The following is a 27,827-nucleotide window of genomic DNA, read 5'->3' on the forward strand; positions in this document are numbered from 1 at the left end:
TTTTGATGCTCCTGTCCTGTCCAGGCCCTGCACCGTTGTCAGTAGTCCTATGTTTTAGCCATTTTTTTGAACATCAGTTGGGAGAACCAGTGCTGCCAGAACCATGGGGGTGAGTAGGCATTTGACCTTATACTTTTAGATGTACTGTGACAATGCCCCACCACTTTTTGGTTCCATTTAATTGGGTCATTTGAAAAAGAAAACTCTCTTGAACTGCTCCAAAACCGCTCTCTGCACTGACCTCTTGGCACCAAATGGCTGACATTCATTTTCAAAATGAATTCACTTATAAATGCATTTAAACAACTCATGCCACATGGACATGATTCCAGACTTCAGTAGCGAAAGGTCCTTTTGGAGGCATGGTGCCACCCCAGAGGTCCTTGTTTTCTTTTGACTTTACCCTTGCTTGTAGAGGTGGGTTATTTTAAAGGTAATTTTTGCCTGGAGGTCAGTATCCTGCACAATACTGTACTCTACGTTGTGACATTGAAGAAATTAGAGACCCTTGACCACCTGTACATTCCATTACATAGAGAGCATAATTAGACCATTTCATTTAGTGGAGCTATTTTGTCTGGATAAACTTAATCAGCTGCAAAAATAAGAAACATTATGATACGTATTGACATATGCCGCATTGCCCAACCCTATTGATAATGCTCCACTACAGGTCAGAGTGTATTTTTGCAGGAGGACTCCTCAGTCTGGAATGTATTTAGGTGTCACACCTTGTCAACAGACTTGACCAATGTCTTGACTTTCTTCTGTCCGGGTCGGCCATCAATCATCTGCTTACGGATCTGTCAGAGAGAGAGAGAGAGAGAGGGAGAGAGCAAGAGAGGGCGAGCGAGCGAGAGAGAGAGAGAGAGAGAGGAGAGAGGAAGAGAGAGAGAGAGGGAGAGAGCAAGCGAGAGAGGGCAAGCGAGAAAGAGAGAGAGAGGGAGAGGGAGAGAGCGAGCAATAGAGAGAGAGAAAGAGAGAGAAATAATGTCAAAGATGCTTATTTTATCTTTTCTCATATTCAATTCAGAGCAGTTTGACAGACACACACACACACACATTACAGTCAGGTGTGTGCTTTTTCTCCTTTGCTGTAACATTGTGAAAATGCTGCTGAAATGCTGCTTGGTTGTTTACCTCTTCCTTGTTGCTGTCTACCAGCTCTGCATCCAGGAAGTCAAGCGTGACTGGCTCTCGGAAATTGATGATCTGAGAAGGCCAATTAGACAACAGACCAATTATCAAAAGGGGGCGGAGATCAGACGGCCAAGCAAAGTCAGGTCGTCCAGGAAAAACCATGATCAGCTGCTAATCAAGGTCATAGACCTTTAAGTAAAACTAACATCCACATGCCCTACAGTTAAAATGCAATGAGTGTATTTCCTTAAACACTGATTAATACTTCCTCACCTTCGGTTGGAGGTTTGGGTGGAGCAGAACGTAGCCATTAGGGTCAATGGCGAACGTGTATCCATTGGCTCCAAGCTGAGTGAGAGAAACAATCTTTAATTCTTTTATTCTTCAAATTTTAATGTTTTATCATTTTTAAGGGACTGGACTCTCTTCATCCCTTAGACACAAACACAACATGTTTACTAACTATGAAAATAATATCTTCTCTGACTGGCTGCTTTCAGACTTCTTACTACTTCAGCAGGAGTAGAAGGAACTAAACTGCTGTAGTGTGAATAGCTGAATATCAACCTCTTATTCTTGAACTACATTGAGGCAAACTATTTACAACAGAAATTGAAATCAGATGCATATTATTTCCTTAAGTTTATATATTCCTGAGTGAAACAAGACAATTGGGTAGGGTAATTCATGTGGGTGGTCTTATCCATCTTTGATATGATTGGATGGTGAGAAGCAGGCCTTTTAAAATACAGAAACCGTGATTATTATCTAAGGTTTTGATTATTATAGGCTTTAAGTATGTTTCCATGACAACATCACAACAACAATGCTTTCAACAAACGCTCTTTTGCAGCTTAGTTTCTATGGACTGTATGGACTGGATTGTAAAGAGCAAAAAGCCCTTTAAAACAGGTGAATTCATTTTTGGCGTATAACAAAAATACAAATAAATATAGTCAAATATTTTCAGTTAAATTTGGAACGTAAGAGGAATACAGTAAGAAGGTCTGGTTTCAGATTCCTCACTGCACTAGTCAGGACCTGATTGTACTGTTTTACTGGTACTACGTTTCCTGTGCTGTACAGTACTGTGTCTTAGACTTTATTATTATTTAAGAGAACACATTTTCTCAATAAATGTGGTGCTTGTGCTAAATTGTATATAATCAGAATAAGTATAAACAAATGCGTAAAAGCATTTTATTTCTAATACGTTTGTTTCAAGATGTTCTCCTTGAGTAAACATAATGAAGGAAACCTGTGAAAACTACATATTTGGTGATAACCTCAAATAATACAGGACTGTAATAATAAAATAAGAATTTGTGTTTATTGTATTACTAGGATTTTTTTTAAGCAATTAAACTCTTACTGCTCAAATTTAACATTGTAATTTTAAATCTTGTGGCTGAAACCCGTGTGGCAGATGTCCCTTACCCTGTATCGTGGTGTGAGCTGTTTTATTTCACTGAGGGCAACATCCACACCCATGACTCCCAGGATGAGCTGATTCTGCAGAACATGAGCAGACAAGACAGAGTGCTGTGAGTTGTCTGGCCACCAGGGGGCACCGTGACTACATCGAATAGCACACACAAACAAGCCCAAGGACCATGTCTCCAACGCCCTTTCGTCTTCAATGTCATGTTATAATCAAAAACCAATTCTTAGTATTTCACATCCATAAATTGATCATTCCGTGTAAATGTTTGATATTCTGGGCTCTGAAACATTCCGTTAAGGGAGAGAGAGATAGAATAGTAATGAACAGGGCCAAAGCAGTTGAAATAAATCATGTCTCCTTCTGTTTTTAATTCCAGGGCACCTCTCAAGACAAAGTATACGTCTTATCGCTGTATGAATACATATGGCCATATGGTTTTTAAAATATGCTAATCAGTGAAAGCATGGCATTGCAATAACCTTGGAATCCCCATCGACCGTGAGGTTGAAGACCGGCATCGTCCCAGTAATGACCAGACCCAGACCCTGCAGAAACAGAGAAAGCAGTAAAGTACAGGGGATAATTCTGATTTTCCAATGTCCTTAGACCACCGGTTAAAGCAAAATGCTGCAACCAATTGAAAAGGAATTGACCTTTTCATGAATGGAGTTTATCTACTTTTCACAGAGCACTGACTAAACACACAAACAAATCACAAAGGAATGGAAGCTGATGCACAAAGCAGACAAAGCCAACTGCAAAGATAAACACTCAATCATACTAAGCAAAAAAAAAAAAAAAAAGTATGTGACAAAGGCAAAAAAGGCAACAGAAAAGAGGTGAAAATAGAAGTCCATTAGTGGAGGGAACAGACCACAAAAGAACAGCACAAACACAACTGCCTGCACGTTCCATTATAATAGGAATAAAATAAGACGTTTTTATATCTCCAAACAAACAAACAAAGCAGTCGGCAGTGTGTGCTGTGAGTGATATGTGCTCGAGAAGACGAACTATAGGCTTTAGCCTAGAGCTGGACACAACAGGGAAAAATTATATCTTGATATGTTTTAGCTTTAAGGTGATATCTCTGGACCCAGAGTGGAAGAGTTAATCAGGCTCAGCTTAGCTCAGTTTAAACCTGCGTTCCCAACCAATATCAGCTGAACTCCTCAAGACAGTTCTGAACCTGAACATGCTCAGATTAAGCAGCTGGCTTTTTTTGTAACCACTTTTGTGGGAAACATATCCCTGGATCAACTAAGGTGCATCACTAAAGGGGCATTTATCCTTAGTCCAGATTTGCATAGAGGCCTATATTGTACAGTAAATATCCAATTTACTATTGCAGTGTAATAGATAAAGAAAAGTTGATATAGATAAAGATGACCATGTTCTTCCTCACCAGAGCGTCCTGATACACGTTGGTCCACTGCACCTGCTTGGCCTGGTTCCCGGCCAACACCATGGGCCTCCCCAGAACATCCAGATACTCCTGATAAGAAAAACATTTAATAATACATTTAAAAGACAGCAGGCCACTCTCCTCTTCTCCACAATAAAATTAAAAACACTTTCCCGTGATGGTTTTCCATAGGCATTGATATTTAGTCCAGGGTTAAGGTTAATCCATTTCCTGGATACCAGCAAAGGTACTTATTTATCAAACACACACACACACAGACTTCTGTTCCTATACTAGTCTTACACTAAAGTCCTATAGTTTACTCAGCACTTGCAAGTTTGATTAATTCAATGTCATGTACCGTAATTTTCACAATGTCATTCATTTAAAAATTGAACTTTGTTAAATTGCACATTTTGTTAATTTTCTAGATGAAAATAAGTGAACTCATCCTCTAGTATTGCCTTAAACATTTAGTGTGCAATCTCTTTACTTTCTAAGTGGATTTTTAAGGCTGTTAGTCAATTTTAAAACTGTAACTATTTAATCAGAAAATCTGCTGAGATTAATCAGTTAATGTTATTGTCCCTTTTTAAGACTGAAGCTTTTAATAATGGATATTTAAATATAAAATAATCATTTTAAGATCAACACAACAGATTTCTATTTATATCAGTAGTGTCTATAGATGAAATAAAAATATTCACAGAATTAAAGTTAAAATGCAAGTACCGCTGTATTTTCGGGAGGGCTATAAATGTGTGTATAAATGTGATATGCATGAGAAACTGGTGAGAGGAAACCCTTCTTCTTTAATTCTATGTAATATCTCAGTTTAGTTTTGATCACTTTTACATTAAAATATCTTACTTTGCTGAGTAAAACTTCCAGAAAGAGCTTTAGCATCAGACACATTGCAGCTAATGACTCAAACAATAAAAACCTCCTCCAGATCCTACTTTTATTAAAACAGAAAAACAGAGGGATTGAGTGAGGCAGAAGATGAAACAGGAGCTCAGTCAACATGCGTGAGTGTGTGCACGTGTGTATGGGAATGTTAAATTCCCACGTCCATTAAAGTGCATTAAAGTGTTTATAATGACAGCCACATGCTTTTGTATATTAATATATTTTGTGTATATTACAGTAAGGATACGAGGATACATTTTTTGATTTAGAATGGGTATCATGCCATTGGTAAATTGGTTTGTGTACATTGACTTCATCTATTTGAAGTAACACTTACTCAACAGCTATTTTCAAACCACCTTTGTGCAGTGCAAAGAAAATACAATCAAAAATATTTTCTTTTTGACAGAATTTTGTATTAACTGTGCTTCAAACCCCACTGCATTTCCTCTTTAAGCAGAAGCTAGTTTGTGTGTTCAAGTAATCCACCTTAAAACACAGTGGACCCACTTCCTCACCTTGTTCTTTCAAAAAACAACCAAAGTGCTCTGACTGGCAGCGTAGCCATTATATAAAACAGTGTTAGGAGCAGCTTGCCCTGGGGCCCTGTAAATCCGACCACACGGAGCTACTCACAACCGTAACAAATCATCATAAAACAGCCATTAAAGCATATTACAGAAGCCGAGCACATGCCTGGACAAGGGGAAGGATGGAGAGGGGGTCTGAAGAAAAGACAAGCCTTGTTGAGTTGAGGAAAGCAGTTATAAACAGTGGTGTAGGCCGAGGCGGTGTCCCACATACTTCAGTATAGTACTGTATACAGTACAAAAGTCAAAGACCACTCTATTGACTTCATATCCAGTCAAAACCATGGTCAAATACAAGATATTCATTTAAATGAAACATTTCAGGGGAGATTAGGTATAAGACATTTGCAAAAGGATGCCAGGAAAGCCGTTTAAAAAAGTATATTCCCAATAAATATAACTGTACACATAAGCATATCATGAATCTAAGACCTGGTGTCACACCAACAGTCTCCTATCAGATAAACAGAACATAAACAGAGGGGGAGAGAGGGGAAAATCGAGGTACGTTCTCACTTTCGATCTGAAAGCAGCCACAGTTGTCCATCCGTAAATGGAAAAAGGTGCATTTATTTATCGTTGTACAACATGCAATAATATAGGTTTTCTCAGAGCAATGGACTGGCCATCTCAGAGCCAGAATGTTTTTTTGGGACTTATTAAATCATGAGAAGCACAAAAAACAATCAGCTTCTAAGACTGATGCTTTGAGGTGTGGATATTTTAAGTTTGAGAAAGAAAAAAAAACTGTGATGAAAAAAAGTGATGCTGCAGTGACCTGTAATAGGGCGGATAGGGCCTCTGTCATTGCTACACCAGGCTTAGCACTGCAGAAACTGTACTATGTAACTATCAGAGGAGAGTTGGAAACCACCCCCACTGCTTTTGATTTCAAGACAGTGCTTTAAAATCTAATTACACTCTGCAACTGTAGGGGAGCCCAGAAAAAAATCTTACCAGGTGTTCCTTTAAAATTCATTCTTTCATTATCTGTAACCCTTATCCAGTTCAGGGTCGCAGTGGGTCCAGAGTCTACCTGGAATCATTGGGCGCAAGGTGGGAATACACCCTTACGGGGGCGCCAGTCCTTCACAGGGTAGCACACACTCACACATTCACCTATGGACACTTCTTAAGTCACCAATCCACCTACCAACATGTGTTTTTGGACCGTGGGAGGAAACTGGAGCACCCGGAGGAAACCCGCGCAGACACAGGGAGAACACACCAAACTCCTCACAGACAGTCACCCGGAGGAAACCCGCGCAGACACAGGGAGAACACACCAAACTCCTCACAGACAGTCACCCGGAGGAAACCCATGCAGACACAGGGAGAACACACCACACTCCTCACAGACAGTCACCCGGAGGAAACCCACGCAGACACAGGGAGAACACACCAAACTCCTCACAGACAGTCACCCGGAGGAAACCCACGCAGACACAGGGAGAACACACCAAAACTCCTCACAGACAGTCACCCGGAGGAAACCCACACAGACACAGGGAGAACACACCACACTCCTCACAGACAGTCACCTGGAGGAAACCCACAGACACAGGGAGAACACACCACACTCCTCACAGACAGTCACCCGGAGGAAACCCACGCAGACACAGGGAGAACACACCACACTCCTCACAGACAGTCACCCGGAGGAAACCCACGCAGACACAGGGAGAATACACCACTCTCCTCACAGACAGTCACCCGGAGGAAACCCATGGAGACACAGGGAGAACACACCACACTCCTCACAGACAGTCACCCAGAGCGGGACTCAAACCCACAACCTCCAGGTCCCTGGAGCTGTGTGACTGTGACACCTACCTGCTGCACCACCGTGCCGCCTCCTTTAAAATTGTTTAATCTTATTCTGGTTACCTCCCCTAATGCTGAAAAATCCAAATCTACAGGAAACTAAATATACCTGGTGTGTGAGGTGAGCGGGTCAGATTGGCCAGTTAAAAATGGTTACGCTGGTGGACCAGAAAACTGTATTGTTATTTCAATTATATTATTTTTGCTGGCCTTACAACATGTCCATGTCTGGGTATGTTTTGAGCCTGGATGTCCTGTTGATCAATGACCTTGACCATCTTTCTTCAGTAATCTACCAAATATCCACTGAAGTCTAACAGAAAATGCTGGACTCAGCTGCTCTGTTTAGCTGGATTTTCGCTTCTGTCTTTCTGAGTGGACCAGCTTGTCTTCAAGAACTCCAACAACTCCAAACAGAGCATGTTTTTTTCTTGTTTACTGCTCCCAGTTTCCACAAAAGAAGCCTCTTTTTATAAGCAGAATTTCTTCCATTAGACATAACCGTCTGAGGAGTGAAAACATTAAGTATAGGCTCCAGAGCTGACAGTTGTATTGTGATATCTCCTCAGAGCTGAGAGGCACCATGACCCACACACACCCCCCAGAAATATTAGCGTCCCGCGCACATAAAAAAAAGCCTCTTCAGCAACGGCGGCTTTTATTTTCTTATTCATTGCAGCGACACTGAGGTGCTGACAAGCGTAACCCATTCTATTATTAGCTCACTAAAAGTCCGTTTAACGCGCCACGGGGAGATCTTTCATCAGAGCCAGTGACAGGCAGGCCCTTTCACGCTGGAGAGGAGGAGATTTTACGCCTGACGAGGAGAGAGGAACGGAGGAAGAGGGTAAACAGCAGTTGGAGGATATAAAAAGAGCATGGTGTGCCCTCAGAGGATACAAAAACAGGACCACCAGTACACACTGTACTGAGGGGGGGGGAGAGGTGAGGGTTTGATGATGATTTGAGCTGAAATGCTCATCCATCCATCCGCTCAACATTTCTTTGGATATTAAGGGTAGTAATAGGTGACTTGTGCTCCTTTACTGCAGTAACAACATCTACTCTTCTGGAAGCTTTTCTGTGAGGATTTGATGGCACCCAACCAACAGAGTTGGCTTCTGGAGCCTACCCGAAATCACTGGGTGCAAGATAGGAACACACCCTGGAGGCGGCGCCACTCACACCTATGGACACATTTGAGTCGCCAGTCCATCTACCAACATGTGTTTTTGGACCATGGGAGGAAACCGGAGCACCCGGAGGAAACCCACACAGACACAGAGAGAACACACTACACTCCTCACAGACAGTCACCCGGAGGAAACCCACGCAGAAACAGGGAGAACACACCACACTCCTCACGGACATTCACCCGGAGGAAACCCACGCAGACACAGGGAGAACACACCACACTCCTCACAGACAGTCACCCGGAGGAAACCCATACAGACACAGGGAGAACACACCACACTCTTCACAGACAGTCACCCGGAGCAGGACTTGAACCCACAACCTCCTGGTCCCTGGAGCTGTGCGAATGCGACATCTACCTGCTGCTCCACAGTGCCGCACCACGCCCAGGTGAAACGGGAAAATGAGAGAGAAAGGGCATCCAGCATAAACCTTGAGTCAAATCCAACATGGCACCTGGTTGGATTTCTAGGAGCAGCCAAAAATGAAACCTCTCTGATTAACTTCAAATGGAAAAACTTTTACTGCTACTCAAATATATTTGTAAGGAAAAGAATCTAGAAGCTGTTCCACTTCAGTCACATCTTTAGTTTCAAATTCCACTGCAGCGTTTGAGGAACTGTCTTTCTGTCATTGAGTTCACTGCCTTTCTATTGCAAAGACTTGATCTTTATTAGATCATGGAAATAGAGAACACAAACAGCAATTCAACATTACACTATTAAATTATTCATCACACAAGTTTCAACAACTAAACAAAACTTCCACTGTTTTCAGTAGTGTGTCCATTGTCAGGTCTAATTTTCTCTGTATCGTTTAAAGTTTATTCCAGTCATCCCTTAAACTCTTAAAAATCATCTTTGTTCATTAAAGTGACATATTCAGAAGTCATTACCAAGACAAATGTCTTAATCCAGTACACGTGGACCTAGGAATATGCATTTAGTTCCCAACTCTGTCTACGTGCTTGTCTGAAGCTGAAGGTTACTTGGAAAGCTTTGCTCCACATGGTTTATGTTGTGAGGAATCATTGGCTGTCTGAATCAGGATGTTTGAGACCAGGGCTGAACGATATGGTCAATATTTATATTGCGATATATTTCTTAATTTTGGTCGATACATCCATCCATCCATTATCTGTAACCGCTTATCCAATTCAGGGTCGCGGGGGGTCCAGAGCCTACCTGGAATCATTGGGCGCAAGGCGGGAATACACCCTGGAGGGGACGCCAGTCCTTCACAGGGCAACACAGACACACACACACACATTCACTCACACACTCAGACACTTTCAAGTCACCAATCCACCTGCAACGTGTGTTTTTGGACTGTGGGAGGAAACCGGAGCACCCGGAGGAAACCCACGCGGACACGGGGAGAACACACCAACTCCTCACAGACAGTCACCCGGAGCGGGAATCGAACCCACAACCTCCAGGCCCCTGGAGCTGTGTGACTGCAACACTACCTGCTGCGCCACCGTGCCGCCCTGGTCGATACATTATAATATCAATATGAACAATATAAAATCCACTGAAAAACAAGAACAAACAAGAAACATGACACCTCCATCAAACATAAACCTATTGGCTTTGTCGATGTTAATATTCTTAAACCAACTTTAAAATTGAGGCAGTGATCTGGTCAGTGCCCTGCAAATACCATCAGTCAGTGACAAATGCTGTAAATAATGTTTATTGAAAAATTGAAAATGTGTTTAAAAATCATATTGTTGTTATTAAAACTTTAATTTTAAATTGTGATATATATATTGATACTGAATTATAGCCCTATTTGAGACACTGCGGTTTTAAAGCAGAAATGTTCAGCGATGGTTTTGACTGCTTATCTCATTCATGATACATCATGTAGCGTGTAAAAAACACCATATGAACATTTAATCAAGATAAAAACCTATTTTCTCAGGAGGGGGTCTTTAGTCATTTTTGATTCCAATTTTTGAATCCCAATTTTTTTCCTTTAACTTTTTACCCTCCTTATGCAAAGTGGATCTTACAAGAATCTTAGAAATATCTGCTGAAATATTAATAACATTTGTTTATTAAATACAGATATTAAATAAAGGCAGACTTTTGAACAGTACTGTTTTTATTAGTGATGATATTCTTGGCTAGGGGTCACCAAGGACTGGACTGAAAACCAGGGGCATAGCCACGGGTGTTCCCGGGTCCACCCAAATTGGACCATGACTTACCCAGTCAGCCAGACCTAATTCCCCATGTGCGAATACACGTGTGCGGACACACTCCCTTTTCTGACTGTTCCAGACAAACACACATTGAGAGTTGGAGCGCGAGGGGATGGTGTATTTGTCTGATGCATAAAATGTGTCAAACATCATACACCATGCAGTCAACATGGGCCCACACACAAGACGAATTTAGCACTGCCCTCAATTTTTGTGTTTTGCAACTGCTGTTTAGGTCGTAGACAATGTCTCTGAAGTGTTCCACTACGCATAGCTTTGCAAACACAACAACAGAGTCAATGCATCCTCTGAAGTGTCTGTAAAACCACAGCAGCTAATTTAACATTAAGCTGCCTACAGCGGACATTGCATACAATAAAGCAGGTGAACAGCAGAGTCTCTCTTATTTGCCCGCGGTAGAATGAGACCATGTGTTTGGAAAAAAAAAGAAAAAAGGAGAATCAATACAGCAGACTCTTCCAGGTCCTACAACGTCACCCTGCCACAGGCAGCATGGGAGTCTGTCACTTATCACCGAAAATGAAGTACCTCACCATGAATAATGCACTCACAAGCACAAGGGAAATTACATTAGAGAGCAGAGGAGAAGAGGGCAAAGGAAGAGAAACAGAAAAAAGAAAACACAGAAGAAAGTGACACAAGGTGAGGCTTGGGTTTTATCCCCATAGAAAATTCTGGTCAAAGTTTGGCACTGTCTGCACCTACAGAAACACTATCATAATTGAAACTAGTGGAAATATAGGCCCCAACCCCCTTTTTTGAGATTACTGTAAGAAATTAATAAGATTATTCTTCATAATCAATGTACACAAAGGTTATTGGACACCCCTTTTGAAACTATATGAGAAATAGCACCTCTTGTGGTGCAGTTCCTAACCATGTGTAAATGTATATGAGTGAGTGAGTGAATGAGTATGTGAGTGTGTATATGCATGAGTGCTTGAGTATGAGGATATATACTGTATGTGTGAGTGGTTGTGTACATATGTATGCACTGTCACTGTCCAGTTAAAAACTATTTTGGAGCATTTCTATTGGTAGTTATGCTCTACTACACATTTCTGTGTAGTAGTATGAAGTAAACTAAAAATCGACTGAGTGTGTTATTGAGTGTATGAGTGATTTAGTGTGTTATTAGGTGAATGAGTGAGTGAGTTATTGAGTTACAAGCCAGTTCCATGAGGTGTTTTGCACCTAAAAACATTTTCTTTTGGGTATTATTTTGTATAAAAACAGAGATCTATTTTTGACTAGATCTAATATGATTTCACTTGCCAAGACATCATTCTCTGCATTTGGCTTGTGATGTGTGCAGTTCACAGATGTAACACAAAGTGACAGAGGCGCAGACAGTGGTGAGGTGCACAGGTGCGGCTTAAACACACACTCACACACACTCGCACCTGCCTCCACAAGGCTATTAGAATAAGTGACGGGTCTCTGAGTAAAATTACACTCAATCTAATGGAACAGCTGACAGTCTATTGGCCGTACTGATGGTTTGGCCTGAGGGGAGGTTAGTGGTTAGTTCAGAGCGTATGGAGCGACAGGAGCGAGAACGGAGAGATAGTATAAGAGCTATAAGTAACATAAGGCAACATAATGAGCGAGTTTGACTGCAAAAGATAGGGAGCGAAATGAGGGAGGAGGGTGGTGTAAAGAAAATAAAGTTACTAGACATAGGGGGTACTGATTGACTTAAAGACTAACGAGATAATATTATCCCCTGAGGTTTAAGGGTTGTATATATTTCACCCTGGTTTAGACTTGCGTAAGAGTAATGGAGACTGGACGAAAGGAGGATTAAAAGCCACAGCTCGGCTGATTCACTTTAAATCACAGATCCCACCGAGACTAAATATAGAAAGAAGACGAGGGAGACGTCCATGGCATTTTTATCTCTCCCTTCATCTCCACACTTCAGCTGCCTATTCATAAGCGCAGATAAAAATCACCAGAAATAGCTTCAAAGCACATAAACCATAATGAACACAAGAGTGAACCGGAATAATGCACACTGGGTTGCGTGTGATTTACTGACAGTAATATAAACACATACGCACACACTCCCCCCTGGAAACACAGTAGCAACCAACCTGCGTGTTGATCCGGATCGCTCCAATGGACGGGATCTCAAAGTAGTATCCTGTTGAGCAAAGACAATAATAAGCAATTAAAGAAAAGCAGGAATTCAGGCAGGCTGATGAGAGATTAAGCTGTTTCTTGAATGTAGCTGCATTTAAAGACCAAAAACTGGGTATTGTCATCACTGCGCAAAAAGCAGTGAGTGTACCACATATATATGAGGCCTTCAAAAACAGAGAACACGTTTGTGAAGGAAAACATGACTTTCAGTAAAGCAGGAAATACAAAGAGAGTTTTATAGCCTGATTCTAGCCTTTTCTGATTGTTTGAGCTTTTAGCCCATCACTCTAGAAAACACAGGTCCACAGCCCTTAGATGGAGATGTGTGTAATTCATAGATTTAAAGTGTGCTATTTGGCAATGAGCTTGGTGATGGGACTATGTTCATCTGCTCCAAAAAAAAAATCAATTTATTCATTATCTGTAAGCGCTTATCCAGTTCAGGGTCATGGTGGGTCAGGAGTCTACCCGGAATCATTGGACGCAAGGCAGGAACACACCCAGTAGAGGGCGCCAGTCCTTCACAGGGCAACACCCACTCACGTATTCACTCACACCTATGGACACTTTTTAAGTCGCCAATCCACCTACCAACATGTGTTTTTGGACCGAGGGAGGAAACCCCTATGGACACAGGGACTGCGACACTACCTGCTGCACCACCATGCCGCTAGCCATTCAGCAATTCTGTGAGTGCACTACTGAACATCTGTTCACAATGACATGACGACCTTAAAGGCAGAACGTACATTTGTAATTTTAAAGGATGGATATACAATGTATATTGACTGTAAAGACTGAGTGGAGTGTTTTTGTAACTGATATATTTCAAAAAGCAAAGACGTCTTCTAATATACGTGAACTTTAAAATGAAAACCATCTGTAATGCACTTCATACTCTACCCCAGGTTCTCGAATATAAAATAAAATGCTTCTATGACACTATCATTTTGCCATATTACCTAGCGCTAGTTTTACAACCCATCACTTTGTAGGTTTTGTACCTCACGGTGTCTGCTGGAAGATCGAATCTGAGAGTCGGACTCTGGCTCTGTGTAACAGCCAGTGTGATGGAGACTAAGCTGAGACTGATTAAATGGAGAACAGAGGCACTAGCGGGGTCAATAAGCCCAGTTCACTAAGTTATTACAGAGTGAAGTGTTTGTACAATGAGCTGCAAAACTGAGAGTGCATCCACAGAATGTTAAAATCCATATAATGTCTGTCTACATGACTAAAGCCTCTGTCTTTTTCACTGATTAGCTACTGATACGGCTTTGCATTGCAGTTAAAGACTCACAGCATCTTGATTTAGGACTACTTTTAACAGGCACGTTTCCTTATGTCTTTACATCAGGAAATTAGCAGTCAGGCTATTAACTAACAGGACTTTCATGATAAACTTCTCAAAGTGCAGCTTAATTTCTAGGCACAGGAGGAAACTTTGAGCCAGGGAAAATGCTTTAATGTATACAGACAAAGTATTGGCATAGCTTTCAGCAAATAAAGTTACTGTCAGTTTAGATATTATAAGCTTAGTAGATGTTTAGTTTAGTAGATAGCTTAGTGGATAAAATCACTCCAACAAACTATAAACAAGATAAAATATATAAACTACTACTGCAAACACCTAGGATAAAAGTATTTATGAAATATTGTACATGAAAGGGGACAGTGTTGAATTGTTAAATCCAAATCTTGCAATTAAAATGCATTGTTGGCACCTGGGGCCCCAAAATTACTCTGCTTACCTGATTATACTTAGACGTCTTATTCAGAGATTCAAAATGAAATCTGATTTGTTGGCATATCTGATCCGACAGTCTGAACAGATAAAAACACATCTAATCTGACTGGTTCCAAATGGATTTCAGAAGATTAGGTAGATTAGGTTTAATTCATTCATTTGTTCATTTTCTGTAACTGATGTTAAGGGTCAGGAGGGGTCCAGAGCCTGTAGAATCCCACAGAGTAGTAACACACAGTCAACAGTGTGTCAGGCAATCAGAGTAGATTGGATTTAATTGGGGTTTTTTTGGTCAATTGGGGACCATGTCTCTTGCCTTCCTGACCTCAGTGAACTCAAACGTTGGATCATCACTGAAATTAAAACATGAATACACCAGTTAATGCACCTACGATGCAGTTTGGAACATGTGAATAAAACTTGGAGAAAGATCCTTCTAGAAAAATATTTTCAAAATTCTTCAAGGGGACTTTCACCAGAGAGTAATAATCCAATAAAATTCTTCAGAAATCTGGATCTGGGTGAGTGAGCCCTGGCTGGAGTTCAGATGTGGCCTTATGAGATGCAGTCAGTGGAACACTCTAAAAGGTTCTCACCAAGGAACACCCAGCACTGTGATAACACACCCTCATCTGGGTCACACAAACTGAACTGTGACACACACACACACTCATCTCTCGTTGGTATCCGGGGTCTGATCCTCCTCGTTCAATTGGGCGATGTATTCTATAAAGCAGACTGATCCTGGGAATCCTAGCCAATGGTGCTTCAGACTCCTCAAGTGTTTGTGTGTGAGTTAGAGATAGGAAGGAGTATGTGTTTAGGTTGAAGGGAGGCATCAGTGTATGCATATTTGAGTATGTTTTTCAGAAGGGTGTGACATCTTGAGACCAAAGGAAAAGAGTGGCAGCTTTGGGACTTTGTGAGTGTGTCCAGGGTGTTCTCTGCTGACTTCTGATACCAGAAAAATAACGAGATCAAGACCACAAAGGGAAAAAGCCCAAAAAGAAAACCCACCTCCCATGCCAGCAGTCCCCTTTACACCCGCGATTAAGACTGGAGAACACCAGCACTCAAAATACTAATCCCCACACTGGAGCCGCTTTGGCTGGAGAGAGAGGGGAGTCGCGGTTATCGCCGGAAAGCCAGTTCCTTCACGGCTAATTAATTAAAAACTTACGCAAAAGAGATGGGGGAGGGTGGGGGGACCTCTGAAGCACTTTGGCACCATTCGCAATTAACTAATCAGGGAGCAGGGAGAGCAGCGATCATTAGGAGAGTGCTGTGAATGTGGGAGCAATGTAGAGAGGTGCTGAGGAGCCAGGGGCATAGGTGAAAAACAAGAGAAAATGAAGATGAAGGAGAGGAGAAAAATGAAATAACATTCTATGTTGCTGGTTTGAAATCACCAGATTAAATACAATACCTTTAAGTCTCTCCAGTCACATTGCTGGACTCATTTTTTTGTGAGAGTGTAAGCACAAGGTTAAATGGAGCAAAAGATTCAGAACGGAGAAGAAAAAGAACCTGGTGAAAATGGCTAAAAAGCAGAGCTTCAGCTCCTTACTCCTCACTCCTGGGAACTTGCAATGAATTCAGTTGTGGCTCATTCTCGTTTAAAGGAACAGGGGCTCAAACCGGTTAAGACCTCAGAACTGTGTTACATTGTGGAAAAACAGGTATAGGTCTATTTTAAAGTCAGTTGAACTCACACAAAGTTCAGACATCTACATGAACCCATAATGTAGTTTTTCACTCTCATAGAAGTTGTGTAAGAATTTACAGCGATGTTTGATATTATATTTATTAGCATTTCAAGAAAAAAATATCCAAAGATCTCAGGTTAAAATGTATTCTACGGGTTGTATGACATTTATAGTTGAACCTAGGTGTTAAAAATACTACATATATGTAGTACCATTAATTTCTGTGCAGTTTTTCTCCATAGTTTCCCTGATTTACATTTACAAACAAATCCATCATTTGAATGCATCAGTTGCTTTGTATACGGTGTGAACATTTCAGGTTAATTAGGTTTAGAATGTCATGCCAGAATGTTCTTACATTGACTTTTAGAAAAGTACAATGATTTTTGCTCCATGTTTCATGGAGAACATAATAGTTCTGTTACAATCTACTAATAAGTTCTGATCCAGCTTTAGTTTAATTTGGCAGATAAATAACACTCACCCTTGTTTGCACAAGCAATCCACTGCAGTGGAGTGACATCATAGTTGTGCTGACCCACAGAGAAGGTGAAAACCCGAACCTGAGACAGAAAGAGAGACAATGAGGTTCAGTAGAGATGTGGGCTGTGTCTCAAAACCCACTGAGCTACCTTGCTGTCTACTGCTGTCTTAGACAGCGTTTTAATCAAAATCAATATAAATCAGCATCTCACAAATTTCTACTGGTCCATCCATCAAGTCCATTTTAAATATACTATTATGTAACTCCAAACATATCACTCATAAATTAGACACTAATGCTATTACACAGTTAATGTTCTATCATCACTGCAGAGACAACCCTTGTAATAAAATATATCAGCCTTGGACAGATGCTTAGATCTGACTAGTATTTTAAACAGATAATTGATGATGTATTTACTGTGCTCCAGAAAAGCAGAACATTTGGGTGATGCAGGGCTTTGATTATGAAATATAGTTACATTTTATTTACTACTCACTATTTATACATTTTCATTTACTGTATTTGTAAACATTTAGAAATATTTGTATGAATTTAGGTGAATATAACATTTCTGAATATAAATGGTGTTGATGGTGGTGTGTGATGTGGTAAGTGGTGTAGCTGGTGTTGATGATGGAGGTGTGTGATGTGGTAAGTGGTGTAGCTGGTGTTGATGATGGTGGTGTGTGATGTGGTTAGTGGTGTAGCTGGTGTTGATGGAGGTGTGTGATGTGGAAAGTGGTGTAGCTGGTGTTGATGGTGGTGTGTGATGTGGTAAGTGGTGTAGCTGGTGATGATGGTGGTGTGTGATGTGGTAGGTGGTGTGCTGGTGATGATGGAGGTGTGTGATGTGGTAAGTGGTGTAGCTGGTGTTGATGATGGAGGTGTGTGATGTGGTAAGTGGTGTAGCTGGTGTTGATGGAGGTGTGTGATGTGGAAAGTGGTGTAGCTGGTGTTGATGGTGGTGTGTGATGTGGTAAGTGGTGTAGCTGGTGATGATGGTGGTGTGTGATGTGGTAGGTGGTGTGCTGGTGATGATGGAGGTGTGTGATGTGGTAAGTGGTGTAGCTGGTGATGATGGAGGTGTGTGATGTGGTAAGTGGTGTAGCTGGTGTTGATGATGGTGTGTGATGTGGTAAGTGGTGTAGCTGGTGATGATGGAGGTGTGTGATGTGGTAAGTGGTGTAGCTGGTGTTGATGGTGGTGTGTGATGTGGTAAGTGGTGTAGCTGGTGTTGATGATGGAGGTGTGTGATGTGGTAAGTGGTATGCTGGTGTTAATGATGGAGGTGTGTGATGTGGTAAGTGGTGTAGCTGGTGTTGATGATGGAGGTGTGTGATGTGGTAAGTGGTGTAGCTGGTGTTGATGATGGAGGTGTGTGATGTGGTAAGTGGTGTAGCTGGTGTTGATGATGGAGGTGTGTGATGTGGTAAGTGGTGTAGCTGGTGATGATGGAGGTGTGTGATGTGGTAAGTGGTGTAGCTGGTGTTGATGATGGAGGTGTGTGATGTGGTAAGTGGTGTAGCTGGTGATGATGGAGGTATGTGATGTGGTAAGTGGTGTAGCTGGTGTTGATGGTGGTGTGTGATGTGGTAAGTGGTGTAGCTGGTGATGATGGTGGTGTGTGATGTGGTAGGTGGTGTGCTGGTGATGATGGAGGTGTGTGATGTGGTAAGTGGTGTAGCTGGTGATGATGATGGAGGTGTGTGATGTGGTAAGTGGTGTAGCTGGTGTTGATGATGGAGGTGTGTGATGTGGTAAGTGGCGTAGCTGGTGTTGATGATGGTGGTGTGTGCTGTGGTAAGTGGTGTAGCTGGTGTTGATGATGGAGGTGTGTGATGTGGTAAGTGGTGTAGCTGGTGTTGATGATGGAGGTGTGTGATGTGGTAAGTGGTGTAGCTGGTGTTGATGGTGGAGGTGTGTGATGTGGTAAGTGGTGTAGCTAGTGTTGATGGAGGTGTGTGATGTGGTAAGTGGTGTAGCTGGTGTTGATGGTGGTGTGTGATGTGGTAAGTGGAGTAGCTGGTGATGATGGAGGTGTGTGATGTGGTAAGTGGTGTAGCTGGTGTTGATGGTGGAGGTGTGTGATGTGGTAAGTGGTGTAGCTAGTGTTGATGGAGGTGTGTGATGTGGTAAGTGGTGTAGCTGGTGTTGATGGTGGTGTGTGATGTGGTAAGTGGAGTAGCTGGTGATGATGGAGGTGTGTGATGTGGTAAGTGGTGTAGCTGGTGTTGATGATGGAGGTGTGTGATGTTGTAAGTGGTGTAGCTGGTGTTGATGATGGAGGTGTGTGATGTTGTAAGTGGTGTAGCTGGTGTTGATGATGGAAGTGTGTGATGTGGTAAGTGGTGTAGCTGGTGTTGATAGTGGTGTGTGATGTGGTAAGTGGTGTAGCTGGTGTTGATGATGGAGGTGTGTGATGTGGTAAGTGGTGTAGCTGGTGTTGATGGTGGAGGTGTGTGATGTGGTAAGTGGTGTAGCTAGTGTTGATGGAGGTGTGTGATGTGGTAAGTGGTGTAGCTGGTGTTGATGGTGGTGTGTGATGTGGTAAGTGGTGTAGCTGGTGTTGATGGTGGTGTGTGATGTGGTAAGTGGAGTAGCTGGTGATGATGGAGGTGTGTGATGTGGTAAGTGGTGTAGCTGGTGTTGATGATGGCTGTAAGTGGTGTTATTGCTGTCGGTGGGCAGGAGCAGACTCACTGTTTTATTGGGCCAGTTGTATGTCTCAAACACTTTCTGAGCTCGATCCTCTCCTCCATCTGTGAACATCATTATCATCTTATTGCAGTTGGCCCTCGGAGCATTCATGCTTGCCTGGAAAAGAGAGAGAGAGAGAGAGAGAGAGAGAGAGAGAGAGAGAGAGAGAGAGGAATGATGAAGACTCCACTCACTACACTTATGACCTTGGTTCAACGTTTGAGAGCATTTGCATTCTATTTTGCCATAACGATTTAATGACAGTATATGTGCCTTTCTGGTTCTGTAAAGAGATAGTGGAAGAGAAAGAGAAGAGAGACAGAGGAGAGACAGAGTGAGACAGAGAGAGATAGACCACCACATCTGTTTCTCTAATCATACGTCAGCTTTCGAGCCCAAATGCTGCCCGCTGTCCTGTCTCTGATGAGCTACAAAAAGTCCCCTCCCTCCCTCCCTCTCTCTCTCTCTCTCTCTCTCTCTCTCTCTCTCTCTCTCTCTCTCTCTCTCTCTCTCTCTCTCCCACCCTTCCAATCACAGCTGTCATTGACATTCGCCCGATGCAACATCACTCTGACAAGATTCTAATAAAGATAAATAATACTGCCGCAATTACGCATTTCAACCACTCTCCTCTCGGCCAATCAGGGCAGCGATTAAAATGCCTTAGGAGTTTCAGGCCTGCCAACGATTAGAATGGCTGTTGAGTCGACGAGGGCAGCAAGGCAAACAGTGTGTGTGTGTGTGTGTGTGTGTGTGAGAGAGAGAGAGAGAGAGAGAGAGAGAGAGAGAGAGAGACAGACTGTCTAGCAGGGAAAGAATACAAATTCATTTGTGTGTCTGCGGCCCATCTCCTCCCAGCCTCTCTCATCAATCACACCATCAGACTCTATTAAAGTGTGCGTGCACACACACACACACACACACACACACAGAGCACACCAAGGTCTGTCGACCTTTGGTGTGAAAACTCTACACTAAATAAACAAAAAATGCAATGCACCAATTAACCATAACATTACGATCACCTCCTTCTTTCTACACTCACTGTCCATTCTCTCAGCTCCACTGACCACACAGGAGCACTTTGAAGAACTACAGTAACAAATTCTTGCACCTTTTCACCCTGTTTAATGGTTAGGACCCACACTGGGCCACCACAGATCATGTATGGTTTGGGTGGTGAATCGTTCTCTGTAGTGGTAGTCGTGTGTTAGTGTGTGTTGCACTGGTACGAGTGGATCAGACACAGCAGTGCTGCTGGAGTTTGTAAAGCCCTCAGTATCAGTGCTGGTCTCAGAATAGTCTACCAACAAAACATATCCACTACCCCAATAATACCTGCCCTGTGTTGGTCCTGTGAGCCTGGGCTGCTGACTGGAGAAACAGATGGACTACAGCCTATAATGTTAAAAGTACTAAGTGCACATAAACCATCAGTGAACATATGGATATATTTGTTTTGAAATAAATAGGTTACAGAGATGATATTTTGTTTATTTTATTTCCAGTCAGAACATCCATGTCATTCTTAAGTGATAAGAAAACAGAAAACCTGTATTTCTCATAAAATCCCATAGGAGACTCAAGACCTAGACAAGATTTCCATGCTCTCTTTATTTACTGTTTCCACCCTTTGTCTTTATTCCTTTCCCTTTTCTCTTGGAAAATCTGAAGCTCAGTCTCAATCAGCAATTTCAAACATTTGAGAGCATCAGCAGCTTCTTTGTTAGTTTGAGAATATTATTCTTTTTTGCCTATTTCCTTTTCTCAACAAGTGCTTCTAGACTTTACTTTAATTTACCTCATATCTCTGATAGAACTCATTACTCTGGGCAGTGCTCATAGCAGGAAGGTCTGCTCTCTCTATGAACACCTTGGTAACTATTGTGTCCTTATTTCCACTCATGCAAGTCCTGGCATCTATCTATTTGAATGGAGAGAGACCTATACATTTAAAACTAAGGCTAAAGGGATGTTTTATTTTTCTACCTGTTCCGGCTACTCTGCAGGGTGAGTATTTATGTTTCCTAGTACGCTGATTGGGATTTCGGTGTAAACAGACTACATATTTAACATATTAACATAGGAATCCATGCTGCTGGTACATTTCTGCTTGAGCTGTGATATTAGCAAATATTTATTTCTCACGTATTAGTTCAAAGACGTATAATTTAGACGTAAAGACGTAACAATTTAATTTACAGCAGGAAGATTTCGTCCTTCAAAGGCTTTTTTCATTGCAAACGTCTGACCACGGGGACTGGTGGCAGAACAAGTGGGACTGAGTTAAAAGGAACACATTGTGAGCCAAGACTACAACTCTATGGTCAGCCGAATCTCTTTAGACTGTACACTGTTGGGAACCAGCTGACATAACGGTCTGTACAAAATATTTACAGTGCTTCTGTTGGAATGTTATGTCCAAATTTTGGAATGTGTTGCAGGAATCACATTCAGAATGAGGGTATATTTAACAGAAAACAAAGAATTTGCTAAGCCTAAACATTTAATTTCCACCCTCTTCTATTATATCCTGCTCTTCTAATTTTTCTGGCATTTTTCTGGTATTTTACGCACAATGCTCTCTGGCTTTTGCACAGTAATGTTCACTGTTAGAACAACTGCTCCGGGGATGGCCTTCACTAGGGTGGAACTCTCAAGGGCCCATCTGCTGTGTTGTCCATTAGGAAACCAAATTGAAACATACTCCACAGTAACTGTAGGTTTTAAAGTCGTATTGAAAACAGATATTTATCAACCTTTCTGGCAAAAATAAAGCAGAGAAATTTGGAGAACAACGATGCACCTGTACACTGCATTATATTTTCTGATAGTGTATATGCATCTTATCATGTTTTGTGTGTGTGTGTTTGTGTGTGTGTGTGTGTGTGTGTGTGTGTGTTTTGTCTTACATTTAGCAGCAGCTCAAATGCAAACGTGAATCCAATTTTGTAGGCAGTGGTCCCCTTGGCCTGCATGTTCATCACCTTCTCTTTGAAGATCTTCTTATTTCTCACGTTCGCCTGCACCAGAGTGTTATTAAAACACGAGACCACCGTCCCTGCTTCATCATTAAACTGAGAGGGAGAGAGAGAGTGTGTGTTGAGAAAATGGGTAAGAGAAAAGAGGGATGGGACACAGAGGGACAGAGGGAGAGGGACAAAGGAGTGGAGAGAGAGGGAGATAATGCAGGGGAAAGAGGGGAGAGAGAAATAGAAAAACACAATTAAAAGGTTTTTTTCTTAAACACTTTAAAAGTGAACATCTTTAAACATTTCATTCTTCTCATCCATTAGGTCTAAGAGCATCATAATCTGTTTTTAATTCATGCTATTTGGACTCATTTACATCACAATGAATTTGTTTTGGCAATTGTAGACCCTTTGCCAAAGCTGTTAATGAATGGTCTCGCGCCAAACTTAAAGCCAATTCAAAACCTATTAAGGAGCAGAATGGGTAATATAAGAGCAGCTCGGCTTATTTGTAGTGGAATGTAATCTAACGGATCTTTCTCTGCGTAAACAATACAAACAGGACACTACTAATTTTAGACCAAACAACCAAAAATTAACTGGAGCGAAAAGAATAATGAATGATGTGGAAACTTGGCACGAAAAAATAATTACAGTAATTATATTAATTGAGCAAAGTGGAGTGAAAGTAGAAATACCCAGGTCCATAAGATACCTGTTATTTTAGCTAATGTTGTGAGGACTAAGGAAGGTTGTTTTATTAAGGAAAGTGTAGCTGCCAGTGTGAAAACAAGTTACTTCAAAATACACCAAAAGTAACTATTTTGTTAAATTATTTACATTTTTTAAGAATAACCCAGTCCTGGTTATAGTTACTAAGATATGATGAGATTATCAGAATTTAGGGCAGGTGTTTAGTCAAAGATCTGCTGAAATTCATTCATTTATTGTCTGTAACCACTTATCTGATTCAGGGTCGTGGTGGGTCCAGAGCCTACCCGCAATCACTGAGCATAAGGCAGGATGCCTGTCCCTCACAAGGTGGCACACACTCACACATTCACACCTATGAACACTTTTGAGTTGCCAATCAATCATGTGTTTTTAGACTGTGGGAGGAAACCGAAGCACCCACGCAGACACAGGGAGAATACACCACACTCCTCACAGACAGTCACCCGGAGGAAACCCATGCAGACACAGGGAGAACACACCACACTCCTCACAGACAGTCACCTGAAGGAAACCCATGCAGACAGAGGGAGAACACACCACACTCCTCACAGACAGTCACCCGGAGGAAACCCACGCAGACACAGGGAGAACACACCACACTCCTCACAGACAGTCACCCAGAGGAAACCCATGCAGACAGAGGGAGAACACACCACACTCCTCACAGACAGTCACCCGGAGGAAACCCATGCAGACACAGGGAGAACACACCACACTCCTCACAGACAGTCACCCGGAGGAAACCCACGCAGACACAGGGAGAACACACCAACTCCTCACAGACAGTCACCCGGAGCGGGACTCAAACCCACAACCTCCAGGTCCCTGGAGCTGTGTGACTGTGACACTACCTGCTGCACCACCGTGCTGCCCTCTGCTGAAACTGATTAAAATAATCTTTATAGCACTTCTGTATTGTTAGATATTTTAGAGATTGATTTGAGCTTAATGTCAATAGTGCACAGTAATAATGTAAATGTTCTTTGTTACTAAAGGACATAATCTAGTCTTATTTTGTTTATATGCAAACTGAAGTATTAGAAATACTGGCAAGTTTAAGATGATTACAACTGCCAAGAAATCTGCGCTTTGTGTGTGTGTGTGTGTGTGTTTCAGACTGCTGTCAGTTCTCATCGCCTCACCCCAGCAGTAACACCTGCTACATCAGGTGGAGCACTGTTCAACTGGCACTCAAACAGCATGGGTGTGTGTATGTGTGTGTATGTGTGTGTGTGTGTGTGTGTGTGTGTGTGTGCGCGTGTGTAAACCCTGTTCATTACCGCGCTCTGCTCAAGAGCAGGTGCTCCAAAAAATGCACTGTAAACAAAATGGAAAAAAAAGAGGCAGCATCATCCAACTGTGAATGTGCTCTTCCAAAAAACAATCTTAGCAAGTGAAATGATCAGGAAAATATATTATACTTTCTCTGACTGGATTACTTCTCTTACTGTGAGTGTAAGATTTTGTTCTGTTTTAGAACAGTTGCCTTCATCTCTCATAAATCGAATCTTATTTTTCATCACGTCCTAATATGGATTTGACACTGATTATGTAATGATGACATAGGTTCAGCGGTCTAGTAACATGCTCATTATGATCTACACAGATGTGATCAGAAGAGAATTAGAGATCAATACAGAACTCTGATGTTCTGTTGTTTGGTAAGCAAGCTCACTAAAATTGGAAAACAATATTTTTTTGAAAATACAAAAAAAAAAAAAATTTATATTGATCTTTTATGTTATATATTCTTATTTTCTTACAAGGGTTAAGATAGCATCACTGCCAGAACAAATCCCTCATATCTCTGTTTTTGACAATGATTTTGGATGTGAGATTACATGTTTGATGTAATCTGAGAATGCCAGTTGCCATTTACATTGTTTCAAAATGTCACAGCAAGTGGACTAGAAGAAATGGTCCCAAACTGACATCATATGAAATACTGCTACATTAACTAACTTTGAAAGATAAGACTATATTTCCTTTCTTTCTACAAAAGTAACTCTGTTTAGTGTTTGGAGACATGAACTTTTACTCTGACAGCAATGATATTTAGGTTGATGAGAAGAAATAGATTCATCATTCATTCCTTCATCTTCAGTGTACCCAGAATCATTGGGCGCAAGGCAGAAACGCCCCGGACTGTCACACACTCACCATGTCACTCAAACACTCGCACCTGTGCACATTTTCACACAGCCAATCCACCTACCAACACATGTTTTTGGATTGTGAAGGAAACGGGAGCAGCCAGAGGAAACCCATGGAATATTCATGGTTATTTCTAATATTTTCAATATTTTCAATCTCCTTAGGTTTTGTTAATATGCTGTATTTTAGTAGGAGTGTGTGTATGTACACCTGTGTGTGTACATATGATTAGTTCTGAACTGCAAAGCTGTTAATGTCAGCCCCATAATAGTGTTTTTCTTTTGAAGGTCAAGTTTCAAATGAACTGACATTTTAGGGTTAGCGAGGAAAACAGTTCAAATAATAACGCTGTAGAGTGCTGACATTTCTTCATGTGTACGACCACAGTTACAGAAAATAAAATGAGACACACACACACCTTAATGTGGCCTAAGTCTACTTTTCTTTGGAGGGTCTGTAAAATAGGCTGCGCTCTGCTTCAGATTATGCTGCTCATTTTGTTCCGTCGGAGCCGGGATTAAGAGACACACTCGCACTAAGAGCCACGGATTAGCTCGGATTACTGATGTGGGCCTCCAAAACACTGCAGTTTTACAGTGTGTGTGTGTCTGTGAGAAAGAGTGTGTGTGTTTATGGGTGTGGGTAAGTGAGTTCTACATTTACACACATTCTATGGGATATTGTCGCCTAATTTATCTATTTTTTAACATATCATGCCAAAACACACTGCCAACAGAATTATGCACTGGCAGTCAATATCTGCAATATTTCTCATTTTGGAATTCAAATATCTTATATTAATATATTATGTTACATGAAAACAAGCAAAAATATGTCAAAAATTATATTACAGGCATTTATATTATAATTTATGTAAAGAAAATGATTTTCTAAAACAATACCTAGAAATAGTAACATAGCAAATTCATCCTATAATACTCTTACAAATGTCTAAAACCTAGATTTACTAATTTTTACTAAATTTTTACTAATCAAGGTAATATTTTTGTGGTACAGAAAACAAAAGAAAAATATAGATTTATTACTAAAAATATAATTTTAGTGTTGATCATTACCATTTCATTCATTCATTCATTCATTCATTATCTGTAACCCTTATCCAGTTCAGGGTCGCGGTGGGTCCAGAGCCTACCTGGAATCAGTGGATGCAAGGCGGGATCATTTCTTTCATTTCAAATGCATTTCTGACATTCGTTTGCAGGGACAAGTTAAAGGTGGATGATATGGAAGGCAACGTAACATTACAATACTTGGAGAGAGCAACTTCATAAATTTACATCACTCAACACTCAGAGCAATTAGCATATTTACAGGTGTAAAATTCTATGTGACCGTGAAGCTATCTTTGTTAAACAGAGTAGTTTAGTTCTGTCCAAGGCAGTGGGCTGTCTGAGCTGAAGGTTAATAGCAACAGTAACTAAGGATTTGCCAGAATTTCACATTTACTATACAGACAAATGTATTGGGACACGGACACATCACATCCACAGAAGCTTTGATGACATCCCATTCTAAATTCATAGGCAGTTATATAGAGTTGGTACCATCTTTGCAGCTATAACGGCTTCCACTCTCTTCATGGAAGAATTTCTGCCAGACCGGAGTGGGTCTGTGGGAGTTGCTCATTCACCTAGAAGAACATTTGTGAGGTCAGACACTGGGGAGGGCCTGGCTCACAATCTCTATTGTAGTTCAACCCAAATGTGTTTGTTCGGGTTGAGGTTAGGGCGTGAGTTCGGGCCATTCCAGTTCTTTCCCGACAAACTCAGAAAACATTGCCTTTATGGACCTTGCTTTGTGCACTGGGGCATAGTCATGTTGAAACATACAAGGAATTAATAGACCTATGCCACCTCCACCAGACTTTACAGTTGGAACAAAGCAGTCAGGCAGTTAAGTTTCTCATGACATTCACCAAACCCAGACTTGTCCATGTTTCCAGATAGAAACGAGTGATTCATCATTCCCCAGAACCTGTTTCCACTGGTCCAGAATCCAGTGGCAGGGTGCTTTACATCACTGGAGCTGATGCTTGGTAATGTGTTTAGTGATGTAATGCTGGTTTGCAGCTTCTTGGCTTTGGAAGCTCATGCCATGAAGCTCCCAGTGCAGCTCTTGTGCAGATTTGAATGAAAACTTGAACTTGAGCATAGTTCTTGCGACATTTATACAATATGCGACTCGTCACTCTGCGACCAACTCTGTAAATTAACAAGGTCTGCCACTTTGTGGTTGAGATGCTGTGGTTCCTAAATCCTTCAATTTGTCAATGATATCACTCACAACGGATATAAAATACACCCTGGAGGGGACGCCAGTCCTTCACAGGGCAACACAGACACACACACATTCACCCACACACACACACCTACGGACACTTTCGAGTCGCCAATCCACCTGCAACGTGTGTTTTTGGACTGTGGGAGG

At 41.5% G+C, this 27,827-nt stretch overlaps 1 protein-coding gene across 1 annotated transcript in view; it reads right to left on the reverse strand.

Annotated features, from left to right (window-relative positions):
* Nucleotides 1–27,827, reverse strand: part of cacna2d2a (calcium channel, voltage-dependent, alpha 2/delta subunit 2a) — a 275,566-nt gene that overhangs the window by 22,972 nt on the left and 224,767 nt on the right. Inside the window, exons 11-20 of the mRNA XM_066664996.1 lie at nucleotides 22,431–22,595; nucleotides 19,522–19,635; nucleotides 16,819–16,897; nucleotides 12,833–12,882; nucleotides 3,990–4,079; nucleotides 3,064–3,129; nucleotides 2,578–2,652; nucleotides 1,414–1,488; nucleotides 1,141–1,212; nucleotides 732–803 (exon numbers count right to left, since the gene is read on the reverse strand). Of these exons, the coding sequence (XP_066521093.1) occupies nucleotides 732–803; nucleotides 1,141–1,212; nucleotides 1,414–1,488; nucleotides 2,578–2,652; nucleotides 3,064–3,129; nucleotides 3,990–4,079; nucleotides 12,833–12,882; nucleotides 16,819–16,897; nucleotides 19,522–19,635; nucleotides 22,431–22,595 (858 nt within the window). The remainder of the gene's footprint in view (nucleotides 1–731; nucleotides 804–1,140; nucleotides 1,213–1,413; nucleotides 1,489–2,577; nucleotides 2,653–3,063; nucleotides 3,130–3,989; nucleotides 4,080–12,832; nucleotides 12,883–16,818; nucleotides 16,898–19,521; nucleotides 19,636–22,430; nucleotides 22,596–27,827) is intronic.

Source organism: Hoplias malabaricus, chromosome 3 (genome assembly GCF_029633855.1).
Source record: "Hoplias malabaricus isolate fHopMal1 chromosome 3, fHopMal1.hap1, whole genome shotgun sequence".
NCBI classification, from domain to species: Eukaryota; Metazoa; Chordata; class Actinopteri; order Characiformes; family Erythrinidae; genus Hoplias; species Hoplias malabaricus.